Raw genomic sequence first — 19,869 nt, forward strand, 5'->3', positions numbered from 1 at the left:
TGTATACTAGGAGCAAACACTGTTGATACATTCACAAAAGGATGAGAGAAGCTTTTCAGTTCTTTCTGTTGTTGCAACCAGATTGAAACTTTGCTTGCATTATTACTGTGTTGGGCCCAAAGTACCTGCTCTACGAGATGACCAAAGTCTTAATTTGATCTCTGATTACATTTATCTGCATTAATACATTCTTACTTATTAGACAGACATGATACAGTAATCTCTGTTCATGTTTGAATTAGCTAGCAAATAAAAGTCATTTTTAAATACAAGCTTTTGTCATAGTCCAGCTCATCCCACATGCAGGCGAGGCCTGTGATTCACTCCAATTAGGTCCATTTTAAGTGTCAATGAGAAACCACTTGACATGGGAAAGTATCACTTTTATCTGAAGGACTGCTACTTCAAAGTACCCTGATGCATCTCGTCCCCTTTGCTCTCATTGATAGCCAACGTCAATCCCGGCTGGATGAACTCAATGACGCCAAAGGGGTCGTCGTTTTTCCGCACTGTGATGTTGACCTCTCTGTGGTTGCCTAGGCGACTGGGTGGAGTGCTGTGGCTACTTAGTACCACAGAGAAAGTCTCGTCCAGCTGTATGGACACACACATGCGCACAAAAACACACACAGAAATACAGGTTTAAGGCATTTTTTTTCTAATTTAGCCTATTAAAATACTTATTTCACTTGCTTAAACATACATTTACTACTTTTAGACTGGGAGGACTTTATTTTTTTGTGAATGAAATGCTTATATAAATTTCAGTGGTCATTGAATTGACCTTGTTCTTACCTCAGGCACACCATCAGGCCTTGCCACTAGTGCCACCACCACCTCTCTCTCTCCTGGTTTAAACTCCAGGATGCCTGTGGCACCATAGAATTCAGCGTTGCCTGAGGGCATGACAGCATACCGCACCAGCTGTTTCAGCAGCTGCCCCTGGGCTCTGACCACATGCAGCTCCACAGCTTCCCCCTCCTAGGAAAAGTTTAGAGTTTACAGATATCATGTGACCAGAAACAGACACAACAGACTAAATAAAGATATGTGGCATTTAATGTAACAATTACTTCACATTAGCCTTTCCCCAGGGAAACCTTTGGAGGAACTCGTTGTGTTTCCACTGCAGGGAACAAGGACTAAATTAAGTTCTGGGGACATTTATTTACCCCTCAAAAAGTCTCTGCTTGAAGGATAGTACTTTCCAAGAGTACAGAAACTTTTGAGGATGGGACTTGCAACACTGAACATTTCTGAATTGGTACTGCTGGTATTGCTACCATTTTTAAAAAGCTACAGCTGCAAACCCATTAGTTTTTTTTTAAATGTTGTTCAAATGGAGACTGATGACAAATTCCAGGCCTTAACCATAACCCTTGGGTGCTTTTTCATGTCAGTGGACTAATTTTCCTAATCTTCGCAAGTCTCCAGACTTATACAACATTTTAGGAACATTTTGCTCCTTGAAAAGTAGTTCCTAGGACTAAAAATCTAATTTTATATAAATCATATATTTCCTTCAGTGTCTGTCAACATGTAGCTAACAATAGATGTTACCCGGGTGCTAGCAGCTGGGAGTGTCACCAGGCAGGAGCTTTACTGTAAGGCATATATATGTAAACGGGTATAAGGGACTTTGGGCGGAATTGTGGCAACTATTTGTTGCTGGGTAGATATTTTAATTACACTAACAAATGTAGGTAAAATCCTAGATTTGAGTTGCAGTTTCAAGCAAGACTTACATTGATGAGCCATGGACCTCTGGAGGATGGCGAGAACTCAAAGACTCCCCCAGGGTCATCGTTCTCCATGATGACAATCTCTCTGCTGGTGAAGCCAGCTTTCAGGATCTGATTCTCAACATTACTCCTGGAATGCATACACACATAAGGAGTATTAGATCATAGCAAGTGACCGCCACTAAAACTCAACTCAATACTCAAGTTATTATGTTTTCCCTTATAAAACACTGCTTTTGGTGTAAATATACACGGCATATGAACATCAACCCAAATGTGCAGTAATAAAAACTCTGACATGAAGGTTTCTTAAGCTTTTTTTGTTGTTGTCTGATCGTATGAGAAAGCAGCTCAACTTTAATCTAAATTTTATAAAGCATTCTTTGTACTGTGTGACGCTAATCCATTATTGGCTCTATATGCTGAGGTCCTGCTGTTCAGCCCACTTTTAATAACAATGTCAGTCAACACCATGCCTGCCTCCTTATTGCTCCACAGGGGTGTATGTATGTGTGTGTATGTTGAGAAAATTGGAGCCAAGTAAGCATCACATGACGGGCAAATTAAAGACAAAGACATGACAGAATGAAGAACTCCAAACAAACAGTCACGGCTAAAGCACTGCATGCATACAAACACTGACATCTTTAAAAGGGTGCACAATCAAGCCTGGTTAAATTAGAGTGCAACACATAAAGAAGATTCTCTATTTACCCTCAACAACCACTCTCCTTTGGGCTCCCTTTTTTCACACCATCGCTGAATCCCCCTCCCCACCCCAGTCCCCCTCATCCCCACGTCGACCAAAGACCCCAGAAACTCTGAAGTAGGCCCTTCTCTGAAAAACAAAGTCCTGATTCACACCACACAAAAGGCCCAGGTTCATTCCACTCTCCACTTACCCAAAGTACACTATAAAGCGTGCAGTCTCCACCCTGCAGGGGAGGAGTGGGAGGGAGAGAGAGCTGCCATTCTCATCAGAACATAGACTACCAGATGAATCAACCCCCAAACCGTTACCACAAAACACACACGCATACACACATCTCCAGCAAACCAGAGGGTTGGGATGAGATAGCATCCGCCTTTCCTAATCCACTGGACTCACTCATTGTATAAATTGACTTTAAAACATGTATGTATTACAGTCATGTTTATGGGCAGAACAGAAGGGACTAATACGCCTCGATTATAATTAACAAAATGAACAATTATCATGTTTGTTAACGGTAACTTTTCCCAGAGTTTAATAACCCTACCTATCCAAAGAGAGCAGTAAGGTCTCGTTGACTTCAGGGATGTCGTCAGCCATGATAGTGAAGTTGATGGAGGCATCACTCTGCCCTGAGAGGAAGACCACGGAGCCACTTAGAGGCTCCAGGTCTTTATCAGTTATATTCACATGGTTGGCTCCAATTGGCTGAAGACTCCAGAACACTTCAGCCTGACCGTCTGTTCCGTCACGCCGCAGAGGGAGGCTAACCTGCAGCGCCAAACATCATTACAATTAACCTCCCATACATGCACATATAGAAAACTCACTTTCTGAACACAGGTTAGAGTCGGAGTAAACAACAACTCAGGAGTTTTCCTTCAAATTGAGATCTCCAACATTAATTAAATCTCATACTTACTTTCACAAAATGACAATAGCATGATGTTAAAACAAATTACGGTACATTATAGATATATTATGTTTCACATGATACTGAACTCTGACAGTCAATAGAGACAAGCATCACATAACTTAACAGGCAATATTGCTGTAAACAAAGATCACATCTTACTGTGCTGGTATTGCTGTCCTCTGGTTCATAAACCACGACTGTGGTGTTACTTAAAAAGCCGATTTCCCCGTTAGCAATGTCTGGGGTGATAGTCAAGGTCAGGTTCCGAGGTCCCCCAAACCTCGGGCTGTTTGAAGGAATTGGAGGGCTAATATCAACTAGCTCCAGTGTACTCAACTAGAGGAAAAAGAAGAAACAAATCAGTTAATAAAAGGCCCAAACATGGCAACAAGGGAATAGATGTTTAGAGAGGAAGATTCGAAAAGTGAGTATTACTCACTTCTCAAATATTCATTTCTCTCTACGATACGGCTCTTTCTTCGCCATCTAATTATTTCTGTTTTGTTACTCGTCAGTGCACGATTTCCTCCTATTATGTTTGTGCACGCATGTGTTAAAGGGTGACTCTACAGAATGTGAAAAGGGCTTTTCTTATACGTTTTTGCTTGTTTTAAGAGCTAGGTGGTGTTGTTAGTTAGGACAGTCCCATAGCAAGATGCCAGATTTGAGTGCCAGTGTCAAACCATTCACACATGCAAATGAGGCACTTAAACTTTGGATGGCACTGATTGGGCAGAAAGTACAAACACAAAGAGAAAGAGCACATTTTTGGACATGCAAAACAAGCAAAACATTGCCCAAATTACAACTTACAAATCACATATTTATATTGTGTCCTTATTACCTGTATTAAGAAATGAGCTCCATTCTGAAGAAAGGCATCATTCCTGATTGGCAGTATGACGTGTACCATCCGCTCACGAGTAAACACCACTTTAATGGACCTGCTAACATTCAGAACCTGGTCACGGGCCAGTGCTGGGTCTATTGGGCCTGCAGGAATGTAGAGGGCGGTGAGGGTCATGGACACATCACCCAGGGTACCACCCTCTCGACGGAAATTTAGCGACAGGAAGCGGCCCTCGGGTTGACTCTGGATGCTTTGCTCTTTTGCTGGGTCAAACCGAAAAAGACCATAGACATCGTCACTATCCTGGATGTAGAACACGATCTGGGGTAAGAGAAAAGAAAGGACAAGATGAAGAGGAAGAGAAAATACTTAAATTTACCTTGGCTGTGAATCAAAATAACAGTAAAAACACACACACACAATACGCACTTCATCTATTAAAGCCTTCATCAAGGCAGTACATACTACCCTCTTGGGTGCCTCAGACTTCAAAGATTCTAAACAATACCACCTTTCAGGGATGCAACAATAAACAACAAAAAAAATCGAAATTCAGTTTGTAAGTTCAGTTTTCAAATATGCCGTGATTAAACTCTCTTCTCAAACATATAGATTAAGCATCTCTTGCAATGGTACCACTTCTGTTCAGTTCAGGTTTTCTCCCACAAATAAAACCCTCTTCTCACACAAATCAATAAAATTGCTTTTAATGCTTTTAATTTTGATGATCAAAACTGAAAGCTCATTTGGACTTTGTGACTGTGACTGATGAGGGAATGATCAAAAACACATTCTCTGTATCTTCTCTGAAACACAAAACAGGGAAAAGTTATATTTATGTTGATTCACTATAACTTATACTCATACTACTTAGTTACTGCCTTAAATGGTGCCTCACAGTTTCCTGTTATTCTGCAGGTTGCCCATCCCCGAAAGCTCCATCAAATCAAACTTTAATCAATTTACTTCAATCAAATGAATGCTTGAGTTGAAGCTGATGATGATAAATTACATAATGTGTTCTTATTTAAAATTTACAACCTTTTCAGGTTTTATATACTTTGCTTGCTGGAAGAGAATGGGATTTCACAACTTTGACACATGGGCTTTAGCTGCACTGCTTACGAGGGAGCACCTCCATCCAGGAAGTGTGCGGTTGCCTGTGCAATGAGGAGGAAGATGACTGATCTTTGGGATGTGAGGAGATAATTGCAATGAAGCCTAGATTTACCATCAATTACTTTGAAGGATGTTGTTGTGTATCCTGTTTTTGTGTTACTAAGACTGCATCTTGGATCATAAGAAGAAAGGAGAGGTGATGAAGAGAGAGAGGGAAGAAAACAAGTGAGACTGAAAGTAGTAAAACAGAGTCCTGAGCTAACTTTAGAGAGGCATCCTCTTTAATTAACTCTGCTAAGCCTGCTAGAGTAGTTTTCATGAGCGTTTCAGCTGAGGCTCATTCATCTCCCTGAAACCCATACTTGTCTGATGCATGGCCTGGCATGCTCATTGCTCACAATAGGCGATTTACAGCTGTAAATTAATAAACACATTAGATGTAATGTGTGTGATATATCATTTGCAACATTAACGACAATCAACACTTATTAAGTTGTCTGACAGCCTAATCCTTAAGTAATTTCTTTTGAATCAACTCTTTGTGCACAGATGGCAAACAGACCCTATAACCTCACAACCTGAGGTGGTGCTCTGGTGTGTGTTTGTATGTGACCAAAGTTAAGTGTGTACGCGTCTCATCTCATGCCTTCAACATAAACAAGACTTAGATCTGCCCACTGCTTTCACACATTGCCAAGAGGCTTGGACAAAGATGGAAGCTATAAAAAACCTGTCACCACTTCACCCACGCCTTCTCAAAGAAAAAAAACAACACAGAGACACCACACACAGAGTGTGCCTGCTGTTTCCGCTTTGTTTTGATTTAGCCACATTAAAGGAACACCCACGGAGCAAAGTGACACACCAAGGGGTCGATTTTTGCAGAATGTGCCAAGTTTGCCACTGTACATTACAGTAGGTCACACGCAAACACTCACACATGTATAACACATGCACATCTGGAGGATATGTTCCCCAACAAGTGCAGCCTTCTGTCTCTCTGATCTCTCTATGTTACAAACTCATAACAGCAACACAGAGCATCTATAAATAAATGAATTTAATTGGCCTATCAAATAGCTTCTCTGAACTGACCTCCATTGGTTCGTCGACCTCTGCATTTCCAGTCACGGTATTGGGCAGCAGCTTGAGGAGAAAAGCCTCTGCTTCTTCATGTAGATCTTCCGCCACAATGTTTATTGGAATCACAGCTGTCACCTGACCGGCAGCAAATCTCACTGTACCCTCCGCAGGCGTCAAATCTTCCGACACTGGGGAGAGGTCACTGGAGTTCCTACTGATGGACCAGTTGGCGGACACGGCACCATAGCTGCCTCCATTTCTTACAATAATGATGCCTTCAAATCTATGGGAAATGATAGAGGAACAAAACAGAGATGGTTGAAGACATAACTGGATGTGTTAATTTTTGATACTTATATTAAGACAGATGTTATAATACTCATTCAATGGGATGAAATACAAATGTCATCCCATTATTAGTAATTTATCCACCTCTGTGTCAAGTCTTCATTAATGGTGATTGGCTGAATGACCGCACTGCTGCTGATTGACAGGACACCGTGAGGCTTATCATTGGGCTCAATGGTCACCAGGACAGCGTTGGGTGGTACTAGCACTGCATCTCCTCTGATGGTCTCTTCCAGCAAGACCAGATGGAAGGATTCTGCAATTTCTGGCAAGTCGTCATCACTGATTTTGAACAGCAGGCTGCTCTTGTAGACGAATGGAGGGAACGTAACTGTCCTGACTGGCTGAAGGTCAAGGAAATCCACAGCTGGTGTGGCGCTGCCCAGTACTTCACCACTCACCACCATGTAATCTACAGAGACCTAAAGACAGTGTAGTCCAGGTTATTTAAACAAAATTGCAATATAAAACAATAAAAACAACATACTGTATATACTGTACCTATACAATTAAAGTGGTTGCGCCCTATTCTTTAAAACTCAAGGTAAACAAATGATTGAATTGATAGAAATGAACCTCGGTGTCAACGGAGCCAATGAGTGGCCCATCCTCAGTCAACCGTCCACGGGTCACATTGAGGGCAATGACTCCAGCTGACTCTTGCACAGCCATGATGGAGTGGGAGAAACGCAGTGGGCTGTCATTACGCCGGATTCTCAGCTGGACGCTGCTGGCATTGGGCCTGAGGAGGGCTCCACCTGCCACACCAGTTAGCCTGACTAAGAACACCTCATCATCCTCTGGGATCTGACAAACAAAGAGAAGGAAACACATTCACATGAGGTTGTACATTTAAGCAGCTGAGCACATAACAAACCTGTTTGCTTCTTTCACACTTTGAAAATATGACCTTTAAGAATGACAAACCCATCAGGGCACTTGGATATTCTTTGCCACAATACACTTTCCAATAATTCCTAACTCACAATGTCTGTAAAAGATAGATCAATGCAAGCTAATCTTTATATGTGACCACATATGGATTAGTTTGTGTCAATTTGCTTTAAAAGAAGATTTTATTCAATACCTGGTCATCCTGGATAAGGACACTGAAGTGCACTACAGCCTGTCCAACAGGAATGGTGATGTTCCCTCTGTCTGGACTGAGATCCTCAATGGCAGGGTTAGGACCTCCAGAAATCTGAACAGGAGGAGTTACGGTGATGTTTATATTCAAGCATGCCCATTTATCATTAATATGCTGAACATAGACAATGGACTATTTCCTACATAACATTAACGTCACATCCTTTTAAGTACTTTCTTGTTTGGTGTCATGTACAGTGCATCCCTCTCACCTCATAGTTCACGGTCACGGTCCCAAATGTTCCCTTTTCTCTAATCAGGGTGAAAGGCACATAATGGTTCCTTCCTCTTGGCTCATCGGCTACAATCTCTTCAGTCTGAGATGAAAAGAGTGAGACAGCAAAAAAACAGATAAACAGAAACAGAACCCCAGTTAGTTCAATTCAATAAATTTCAGCTCTGTTTCTTGTTCCCAATTTTAATAAATTAAATCATGAAACAAAAAAGGCCTCATATTTGAAATGTTGCAATAACAAACCAAAACACAAGTGTAAATGGACCCTGGACACATGAGCTGAATATCTCTTTACTGACAAATCAAAGACAGATCCTAATCAGGTACAGCCAGCCTACTGCCAACATAATAATGTAACCAAGAGGATGTTGGTCTATGTTTTGAGGTCTGTCCTCTCAATTTTGGAATTGCTGCACATTGTTACAGGTACTCATCATAACTTATTATAGTGAATAAATAATTTCTAATCTATATGTGTTTTAACAAATGATTAATTTTGTAAATTGCTTTGGAAATATGTTTTTTGATGAAAGGTAATGCTAATAAAGTAATGAAAATTATTTGAATTGGAAGAGAGTGGGGATAAAGCAGTGAAAGCTACATAATACATTGTATTATGTTTCAGTAAATAAATCTGATGCAGCCCTGAAGGCTATATTCCATGCTAACATGGAGTAATAATTAATTTCACTGCATTTGGAAGTCCTTATTGTGGTCTTAAGATTTGGAAATCAAATCCCCTTCTGTTGTCCCTCTTTATCCCAGCTCAATTTGCCATAACCAAAGAAATTCAGGAGAATGCAAACACAGAAGAAGAAAATCAAGCAGAGAAATGCTGTACAGAAATTAATTCAGTACTCTAACATAAACACATCTCCCAAGGCCAGGAGGCCTTTATTGATTCTAAGCAAGCCAAATCATTATACAGCATGTGAGACCATCTGGGGTTTGTAGGGCAAACAGTTCCCAATATACCACAGCTACCATGGAAACGTTGTAAACTCCCACTGATAAGTGAAACCAGGGAGTGTTGTGGTTTTAATTGCCCCTGGAAACCCACAACCACTAGATGGTCACTTTTCCTACAACCACAATACTGGCATGATTGAACCCCAGTCTGCAGATATAAATCCAAATTACTCTACTTTTGTTACTACTTACTAACATCAGTGGGCTCACTTCTTATTTCACTGGTCACAAATTCAAGTGTAGGTTGTTGTGGCCAGCTAAGTATTACAATTCTGGTGACCACAGGTACAAACTGGATGCAGTGTGCATAAAGTGGGAACATGACTGGAGCCGGATAAATATATTGATAGTAGGAGGAATATGTTATCAATAAGTGTAGTTGTGGCAGGAATTTAAGTAAAGGGCAGTCAATTTAACACTTCTTATACCCTTAAAAAGAAGCTGACAGTTTCCCAAAGGTTTACGAGAAGAGTCCAGCAGTTTGTCCTGAGAAGAATCTAAAAATGTCCTATATTCAAAATAATTTGTATAAATAGAAAAATTCTTGCCTTGTGTAATTGTGTTTACTCAAAGCTGCTGCTGTTTCAGCACTAAGAGTGTGTACACATCTAGAAGAATAACTGCAAAGACTGTACTGAACTTTAAGCAATGATACATTTACATTATAAAATCATGTAAGAAACTATGATAAATTGATGTAGACTGAATAAGATGCATGTGGATTACGAGCGATTCTTACTGAGTTGAAGGCAATTATTCCAAAGGCATTGTCATTGGATAGGATGGTGATGGTTGCCTTGTTTGGTGTTCCCAGTGTCACGCCATTAGAGGAGCTCTGGAAAGCAGGGAGAATTGAAATGGTTAGATATAACCAGGCCAGATATACAGTACAGCATATATACACCTGAACACATCTTAACCTCCCCCAAAACCAGAGCGCCTGCCTTATCCACTGTCTTCACTTCATTTCTGTGCTCCCACTGAGAAGCCCCAGTGAGAAGGCACAAAGACAGGAAGTACTGGTCTCAGCCCAGTTGATTTGTCAGGTTATTTCACAGCAGGATACCTCTTCAGGACTGGTGCTGTGCTCTGTGATTCGACACTAAGACCTGACAAACTTAAAATCTCAGCAGGCTTAAAATCACACGGTGACTTCACAAGGCTTACACTCTGTGTTTTTAACTTGACAAAAAGAACCATAACCTATGATCTGTGCAAGGGTTTTCCTTTTTCTGAACGCTCTTAAAGAGAAAGACCACAGCCTTGTTATTTGGTGAAACTTTCCAAGGTTTCCATTAGTGAGCTCACCAATGTTTTCACAAGTATCTCATGGACCAACTGTGCTGACAACCACCTTGTTTGAGCTCAAGTGCACAGGTTTCCACCAAAACTTCCAAAATCCCTTTGCAACGTACAAACATCTGGACACAGGCTAATTAGCATATGTGCGGGCGTCTGGAAAATGAATACGAGACTGTGAGAGTCTTGACATGATGATAAACAGAAACACAATTTTCTCCCTCAAACACAATTTCAAAAGGTTTTCCATTTTTTCAGCCAAACACAATCCAATTGAAAGCTGAGAAAAAACACTTTATGCATGTGTGTGCGCATGTTAAGGTGAGAGCAAGCAAAGGAGAAAATGAAAAACAAGAAAGCGCCCAGGCCTCTTGCATTCATCCCTCTATTCAAACAGTGCTTCTCCCAGCTGTAACAGAGCTTTCTTTCCGCTGCTGAGCTCTTGTAGCGGTCAACTCACAGACACAGAATCCACACGCTTTCACAAAGCCAAGCCACAGGCCGAGCCAGGACGCTACTCACACACATATGCACACACTCGTGTTCCCAAACATACTAAAATATACAGCAATTCATGCTAACAAATTAGCTAGTTAAAGACCAGCTTTTTTATACCCACGTAGCTCTACAGAAACCCTGCTTCCCATAACCTAATATGGTACGACCCATGGCGCTCAGACGCTGCACCTGCTCTGCTCCATAACAATTTTACACTATTTTTATATGATAGGTCTTATTCTGTCAGACTCACTTCGAACAAAGTTAGTTAAATATTTCCTCTTGAAACATATTTTACACATTTAACTGTCAGAAATGATAAATGTACCCTGATCAACCTGTTATTTCTTACTTGTGCTTGATCTATGACACCCCTTTGTAGTGCACATCCATCCTCCAGACAGTAGTTCAGTAAACTGATAGGGTAGCATTTGGCCAAAGCTTTGTCTCCGCTGTAGTGTAAACAGAAGGGCTAAGTGGGCCTCATCTGGTCTTTCACTCTAGTAGCAGGCTAAATATGGGCTTGCACTACTGGATTTTAACCAGATGTCCCAAAAATGCAGTGTCAAATTGAAAATGTTGTGAGGAAAGTTACTCTTGCCGACAGCTGTTCAGTTGTTGAGTTGTTGCTGTTTAGTGAATGTACATAGCTGACAATCAGTGATTCACAGTGACCTTTGTCTTAGGTCTTTTAGTGAGGGATAAGACGGGCAGACAGCAGGACCAGGCCCCCCCAGCTCATCAATCAAACTTGACAGCTAAAGGCTACATGAAACCATGGCGATAGTCTCTAGGTGTGAGGCATCCTGGGCTGTGATGGTAAATCCTTTGACAAGGACTTACAATGTAAACGCATTAAAAATAATTTTTAAACTTTAAAATACCTATAGCTGTCCAACATCAAGACTATGTGCAAGAGCAGAACCACAGTAACATGCTACAAAAGACATCTGTCTGTTATTCATCTTACAGCCTTAAGAAGCAAGTTGCACCTTCTGGTGTATGATATGGTGTGTTTGGTAGTGTCAGCAAAAAAGCCTCAACATGCATGAAAAGATTTCAGTGTACTTGGTTGTGAATCCATTCATTCATTATAACAGACCGAGCTTTCATCTGCAATGGTGTGTAAATTGCAATGGTGAACACACAACATATACAGAATTGGAATCCACGGAACGGACATGCCCATCAAAGTCAATGGGGACAGTGAATGAGGGAATTACTTTAATCTACTGTGTGTGGATTCTGTGGCTGTCAAAGTTAGTTTATTTTCACAAAAGTGTCTTTTAGTGGGGAACCTCAGAGACGCACATAACATTTGGCCCCACCCAGGCCAGTCCTGACAAAGTCCTGTAGAGCAGACACATCAAAGACGTTGCAGCTCAGAGCCTCCCAGGGTTACTGTGGCTGCCACCCCCGCTCTCTATTGCTTAGTAGCTGGGGTTGGGGTTTAAGACGGTCAGGGGAAGAATTAGAACAGCAGGACTTTGTGGAGAGGAAGCTTGGGAGGTGAGTGGGAACTTAACAGGGAGTCGTCTTCAATAAAGAAACAGACATTTGGCACAAAATGCAAAGGAAAAGCTGGCAAACACAGACATTCTGTGACAGACATAAACTTCCAGACAAACAATTGACTTTACCTGTACAGTAAGGTTGAAGGTAAATGTCTCATCGGCTTCAGGCAAGTTGTCATCTTTCACAGCAATGAAGATGGTCTTACGGGACTCAGTGGACAGCAAGAAGGCTGCAGCGTTAACAGCTTCAAAGTCTCCTGTGTCGACTCCCTCTAGCTGGGTAAAACAAGGAAATATAATAATTGAATGAGAATAGAATGATAATTGTATCATTCATCATTTCACTAAAGTGAGCTTCTTTCTTTTCTGTTTGTTTGAGATCCTTTTTGCATTAATTTGAGAGAGAAACAGGAAAGGCACAAGAGAAATGGGAGACAACATGGCATTGCAGATCAAAGATCTGTTTAAACTCAGGATGCTGCAGGTACATGATTTGTGTTACAGGCTTGATTTTTTTGCCTGTAATGGCTGCTTCCCCAGGCAAAAATGTGTACTCCTGTCTCTTTCCTTCCTTTCTACTGATGCCTTTATCTGCTTGATCTTAAGTTTTGCTGTGCTTTTGTCTATGCCAAAGGAAATCCTGATATTACGCACTGATTCCTGGGCTTCCTTATTAGTTAATGAAATAAAGTTTAATAGTTTCTTTCAAAAAGAAATATGGTAAAGATATCAAGAAGCATAGGAACCCCCCCCCCCCCCCCCCCCCCAACCACACTTCACTGCATGACCAGCTCGCCTTACCAGACACCAACTGTGAGCAGCTGACACTAGCCATGTGAAGGACGTAAGGCCAAAACACACTTTGTGATTTCCAAGACAGTTTCTGCTGACACACTGGGTCTGCACACTAGCCCCTGTCTGGCAAAAAAAGGTTACTGATTCTCTTCCTCACTGGGCATACAGGTGACAGCCCAGCAACACAGCAAGGTGATGACATACAGGCAGAATAGATGAGCATGTATACACAATGAGTCATCCGTAATGAGCTTGTCCCGAGTCTTACCAGAACCAAAGCCGTCACATTGACCGGATCTCCCACTCTCTCCACGACCAGCCGGACCACAGCTGTGCTGCTCTCGTTGACCACAAAGTCAGTCTGCCCCAGGAACCGCAGCGTGGCTGACTCAGACGTAGTGCCAGGGATGGTCCGAGCCAGAATCAACCCAGCTAGCAGGAGGACAGGGAGCATTCCTATGAAAAAGAGGGAAACATTAATAAAGATGGAGAGAATATAGACAAAATATACTGAAATAAAGCAGAGGCCAATATGGGTACATTTTGAGGAGTTTTACAAATTAAGAAGCTCCAGAAAGTTACTTTGAGTTCATTCTGGGCATACATAAATAGACCCAAGATTTTGTGTTTAGAGATCTGTTCTGATACACAATCACACTGCACACATTCTGAGTCAGAAATGTTAATGTGCACCTACTAATCGCCACTATAAAGGCAAATCGCACTGCAGAAAACTCACATAACATCAAAATCTTCATTTAGAGACCTATGGGATTCAATATTAAGATGAAACAACAGAGATGAGGACAATGGGAAAGCTTCCCAGCCATATTTACAAAGATCGAGAACAACTCTTGTCACAGACATCGTCCACGATGAGTAAAACATTCACTTTACAAGCATCTCGAAGTCAAATATGATACCACCATATTCTTTACACTGATGAATGCTGATATTAAAATCAAACAATATATGGTCAGTTTAGATTAAAACTAATGTGATCCACAGGCAGTATCGAGTGGCCAGATGTTCAAAAGGCCTAACTTTTGAAATGTGCAGCCAGGCTGACTGGCAGGCTCGCTGGTCACTGTGGTCGAAATGATTCATAACATTATTCCATAATTCCAACGGCTGTTGTCCTCATGTTGTCATAACTGTTGAGGCAGTTGTTGGTGTAGTTAATTCTTGAGGACCACATGAATATATATTGCCACGCTAGAATAAATATGATCACTCAAGGTAGTTTCAGTAATTCACCATGAAGTTAAAATCCTGCGCTGCCAACACTTTCTTCTCTCTGTCTCTAATTATCTTTTTTGCCCCCCTGCTTCCTCCAATCATCCTCACTTCTCAGTTTGTCTCTTCTACACCCCTCTGCCTCTCAACTCCTCTCCTCATCTGCCCTCTGCTCTCCCTCTCCTCTCCTCTCCCCCTGTCCATCCTGCCCAGCTCTCTCACCCAGAATAATCCTTAAGCTGGATGGAGCCACTCAGACAGTTGTCATGGTTAACACAACAAAACAACACAGCATGACAAGTGGGGTGGAGCCATCTTAAAGCTAAACTGCGGCTACTTCGTCATGTCTTTCCCCTCCCTGCTGCTTTCTACCCATCCCATTCATAATCTGCACCACGCAGCCTTGCCAACAGTATGAACACGTGAGGACTCTAAAAAAAAATATTTGCTCTTAATTACAAGGTTGAAAAAGAACATCAGCAGCTACGGTGGATGAAGTAATGCTGTTTGGGTCTTTTCTCATAAGCAGAAATCGTTTAGGAAAGTTGGACATTGAAAATATCCCATTTTTCATATGTTCCATTACTGTTATATCAATCTGAGTTATTCTCAGTATTGGCTGGTGTTTTAACAGCAGCCATCCATCAATCAGCTTGTCATCTTAGACAGGAGAACAAGCAAAACACTGTATCAGCATTCAAAATTGTTGGTTGACAGATAGTCACATTCAATTGATGCAGATGTTATAGGTGTGTGTGTGTGACAGCATGTGTGTGAGAGTCTGTGTAATGAGGTTTATGTCAAGGGGCACACAAATGTGCGTGTGTGTGTATGTGTCTCACACGTTCCAGCAGTGGAGAAATTGCTGGGAAATCCATCAAAAAAGGATTTAGAGCCAGTGGGTAGCGGGGCTGGACAGTGGGGAACAGAGGGTGAGGCTAAGGGGGAAGAGAGGTGAGTGTGTGGCAGGACAAAGAAGGGCCGGAGCTGAATAAATCCTGTTATCCGCCCTCTCTCTCCTGGTTTTGGGAACTTCCTGCACCACTGACCAAGAGCTTGAATGAAATGCTATAAACCCTCTCTCTTGCACTTTACACAGTATAGTTCTATAATATTGCAGGGTAATAGTGCACCTGAGGGTGTGTGCAATTTCAAAGCATCTGGACACCTGCTAGTGCATATCCACTTGCCTGCCTAATTCAGCTATATTCCATGGTTAAGGTACCAAATGTCTGCTTTAGTCATGGCAATACGTCTTTGACCACAGCATGCAAACTTTGCTAAAAATCATCACAATTTCATCATGTAGAATCACACATTTCTCATTTAATCTTAGTCTCTTTATTTCATCTCTGCTTTCAGTTTTCAGAACAAAAGGTCTGACTTCTCACACACTACTTCTCCAGTAAATCGTTGTGCCTCAAATCCACTTCCAATGTTTCCAAATGATTGCCTAACATCGCTAAGACCACAATCTTTAAGATGGATGGTAGCAAGCATCCAACCCTCTCTTCTCCTAACCCCTTATAACAGAGAGGTGGTCCATTTCGCATCCACTGACCCAAATGCTTCCTTCAAAGAGCCTAATACAAAGCAGATGCTGTGTGGATGGCACAGGTCTGTTTTATAAGCGGCGGGGCAGTTTTTGTGCTGACATCACGCATTGTGCCAACCCTGACCCCGGGGACCGCAGGGGGACCAAGGATCTGTCTGTCACAGCAAAAGGCGGCGTGGAGTGCCTGGCGCAGACCTCTGACATTGATAAGGCTGGGAGTCAGAGTCCTTGTCGAGAGGTGCACAGAGACACAGTTGCATGCGTGCACACACACACACACACACACACACACACACACAAACGTTTGCATACATGGATGTATTTGCACGAGCTGGCACCGTCAGCATATGCATCCTAAGTGCAAGGTCTTGGTGCTCAGCTCGGCAGCTGGTTGACAGGCCAGGACACTGGAGAGTTCTGAAATGCATGAAAACACACTGTCCATCACAAATATACTGAGCCAAAGAAACACAAAATGATGGCAGGGGCCAGGACTGTGGGAGCTGGCGCTTTAACAAGCCACAGACAAAGCCACAACTAAAGAACCTTCATATTCTGAACATCCAAAATTGCTTTTATTGACTTATTTTGTGAATCTGACCTCAGTCAGCTGACTTATTGCGCTGCTTTATTTCCTGGAACACGCACATAAAATAATCATGCATCACCCACTATATATAGCACCAGGGACGTGCAAGGTCAGTCAAAGCTGGGGTTGCTGAGAGGTCAGTCCATATAATGACATCATTGTAAATGGTGCACGACATTCATATTTCTTCTATCTATTTGAATGACCAGAATCATTTATATTTTGTAGTTATTAACCACAATTTCCAACAATTTGAGAACATTTTGCACTACAGCAGACTACAAGCTTGACCAACAACATAGTGCAGCAATGAGATGAAGAGGGAGAGACATTTCCCAGACTTTAAAAACTTTGTGAAATGCTGTCTATGATAAATTCTTAATTATTTGGACCTTCTTGTTAATTTGTCATATATAATACATACATATGTTAAAGTAAAGTTTTTTTTACTTAGTGTTCAAAGTTTTAGCGGAAGGCTGCAGAAACTTCAGGACCCCTAGTATAGTATATAGTACTGGCTAAATATGTGATGCAGATCACTGTATTCATCCACAGCAGAACAACTCTTTTATAAGTCATCAAGCTGAAATGAAAATCATCTTTCAGCTTGGAACATTCCTGAATCATTCTCACAAACAATTAGGTACAAATTCCAAAAGCATGTGTTTAAATCGGATTATTATCTCGTTAAGACTTGACCTTGAACCTGCTTTCACCATAACCGTTTTCGTTCATCACATAATACTTCCAGCTAACTTCTTTCTTCTTTCCAATATGCAGAGTCATTTAGAATTATGGTCCTCTTGCACAAGCAGGGTTTGTGCCTGCCAGGAAAGTTTCTTAGTGCTGGGCATTGAGCTCCAACAGGAGTCCCCAACTAAGCTCAGATCAAAGCTGAAGGGAACAATACATAGGAAACACACACACATACATGCACACAAATGCACACACACACACACACACACACACACACACACACACTACATGTATCCCTTCAGCATCCACTTGCAATCACTCACTCCTCTCTATCTTCTGATCTCTCCCTGTCACACATCTTATCGCTTCCCTCTTCTTGGAGACAAACTCCTTTTGCTGTATCTCTGTGATGGACAGCTCATCACCAGTGAGCGTTCTTTTCTCCGCAGGCTCAAACATGATAAGCCACATGACCAGTCACTGTGATAAGTGCTGGTCACTGGTGGTTTGACCCCCATCACCTGTCAGTCCTTCTTAAAGCAGTCTACCAGTGTCAGGAGCCTGATCACAAAAACTATTACAGCGGATCCCTTGCAGACACACCACACACACACATACTCACTCGCTAACTGATCTATTGGATATCCCTGTCAGAGGTGCTGAGGAGGTGTCTGGTTGCAGGGCTGCTCCTGGGGTCAGCACTCGACGCTGATGCCTCTAGGGTTACTCCTAACAGTGGCCTCTGTGTCGTAATCTTTAGCATTAATTATTCACTGCAAGTCTTCACAGTCAGAGGATGGTAGTAAGCGTGACACTGCAGGATTCACAGTATAAAACGTGACATGTGCCGTCTGTGGCTGGTCAGGTGACCGGGCTGTCGACACAGGTATACAGTGCGTAATCACAAATGTGCTGTCACATGCTGTAAGGTAGGTCAGTCAGTGACTTGAATTTCTCTTTGTTGACAATGAAATATTCCTTGTCATGTGAAATCAGCTCTTTGGAAGCTTCTCGAGGTAAAGTACCAGCCTCTATAATCATAGCCAAGGACTTGCCTTTCACCTAGTTATTTAACTGAGAATTATTGGTATTGGAAGCTTGAAAAAAAGGAAAGCCATTCTCTCACTTCCTTCCTTGGTAGAGAGTGTGTGGGATAACAGTCTGTAGAGTTTTAATCAAGGGCTTTCCCATGAGGCATCCCTGCCCTGAGGCTTCCCTGGTCCTGAGACGCCCTTGGTGGGGAGCTTGTGGTTATATCTGGCAGTTGGTCACATGCACACACGCACATGCACACGCACACACACACACACACACACACACACACACACACACACACACACACACACACACACACAAAGGGATCTCCAGTTGTCTGACACTGGGAGGCCTGCAGTGGGATCTCATTCATCAATCTTACAGCTCTGGTCGGTGATCTGGAGTCAGTCTGGCCACAAAGAGAAACTGCTCTGTCATTACCATCAACTAATATAACAGTGTTCCTGGAACGTTTGTGTGTGTCTCCTCAGGACAAATTCACACTAAAAACCGACCACGCAGACAGTATGACGGAGAGTGACAGAGATAAACAGAAAAGTAAACAGCAATATAGAGACAGATGGTGTGGTGGGCATACAGAAAGAGGTGATAAAAGGCCTTCATATGTATCTGTATTTTTGCATGAAGCCAGACTTTTGGGGATGTGAGCAATGGAAAATGGCGAGTTATTATTCAGGGGTCAGATTAAATATGAAAAATATCTTTCAAGAAAGGGTTTATTAAGTCCCCAAAACCTTAAACGCAAAATAAATAAATCTAATAAAACTGTGTAATTTAATGCATATAAACAAAATGTTTTTCATTTCATAGACAGGCTTCTGCCAGTTGAACTTGTATTTATAAGTCTCAGGCTATGTGTTTGGCCCCAAACCATGGTGCCTCCTCTGCTCTGTTTATTGGATTGTTTTCTGTTTGAGCTGTGCTCCACGCTAAGCGATGCCACCAGCCCAATGTGTGTCGGGCCCTACCTCAGAAACCACCCACCGTCCGTTCTCAGCCCGGCGTAGCTGCGGCTGCCATACCCGGTCAACTCACAAGCCCATAATTGCACTTCACATGTAGTTTCTCCCTCTGGTATTTTTAGATCAGTGAATGTTCTCGCCATGCAGGGAAGTTGGGGAGAAGAAATTAAGAAACTTAATAAGCGAGTAGAGCTAAAACATACATCATTAAATCTGACAAAACTCTGTGTTACTCACTGGGCTTATTTTGGAGAGCTCCAGCCAAAAACAGAATTCTATTTATTTTGAGGAGAAAAACAGAAAACCTACCATTAGTCCAACAAGGAGGAAGGGAAAGATTTGGGGGAAATGCGGATGGCAGCTGAATTGCAGCCAAATTATGCCATTCCACATAAGGGGACCAAGAAAACACTTGAATGAATACCTCTCTAAAGAACAAAAATGCATGAGGTCAGCCTTCCAGCTATTGCCAGACAATACTTTTCAACCAGGCATTTCTCCTTCAGGGGCAAGAGGCTGCCAATCAAGTGTGCATTTTACTGTGAAAAA

At 42.0% G+C, this 19,869-nt stretch overlaps 1 protein-coding gene across 3 annotated transcripts in view; it reads right to left on the reverse strand.

The window, feature by feature from the left end:
* adgrv1 (adhesion G protein-coupled receptor V1) overlaps positions 1 to 19,869 on the reverse strand; it is a 122,210-nt gene that overhangs the window by 94,710 nt on the left and 7,631 nt on the right. For all 3 annotated transcript variants that reach the window (XM_084360536.1, XM_084360535.1, XM_084360537.1), the window contains 14 exons: positions 13,495 to 13,682; positions 12,558 to 12,707; positions 9,860 to 9,955; positions 8,129 to 8,233; positions 7,858 to 7,971; positions 7,347 to 7,577; positions 6,855 to 7,192; positions 6,435 to 6,705; positions 4,215 to 4,541; positions 3,530 to 3,706; positions 3,002 to 3,225; positions 1,746 to 1,872; positions 796 to 981; positions 414 to 594 (listed from right to left, as the gene is read on the reverse strand). In XM_084360536.1, coding sequence (XP_084216662.1) covers positions 414 to 594; positions 796 to 981; positions 1,746 to 1,872; positions 3,002 to 3,225; positions 3,530 to 3,706; positions 4,215 to 4,541; positions 6,435 to 6,705; positions 6,855 to 7,192; positions 7,347 to 7,577; positions 7,858 to 7,971; positions 8,129 to 8,233; positions 9,860 to 9,955; positions 12,558 to 12,707; positions 13,495 to 13,680 — 2,713 coding nt within the window. In that variant the 5' untranslated portion in view covers positions 13,681 to 13,682. The remainder of the gene's footprint in view (positions 1 to 413; positions 595 to 795; positions 982 to 1,745; positions 1,873 to 3,001; positions 3,226 to 3,529; positions 3,707 to 4,214; positions 4,542 to 6,434; positions 6,706 to 6,854; positions 7,193 to 7,346; positions 7,578 to 7,857; positions 7,972 to 8,128; positions 8,234 to 9,859; positions 9,956 to 12,557; positions 12,708 to 13,494; positions 13,683 to 19,869) is intronic.

This window comes from Pagrus pagrus (assembly GCF_965226575.1).
Source record: "Pagrus pagrus genome assembly, chromosome: 8".
Taxonomy (NCBI): Eukaryota; Metazoa; Chordata; class Actinopteri; order Spariformes; family Sparidae; genus Pagrus; species Pagrus pagrus.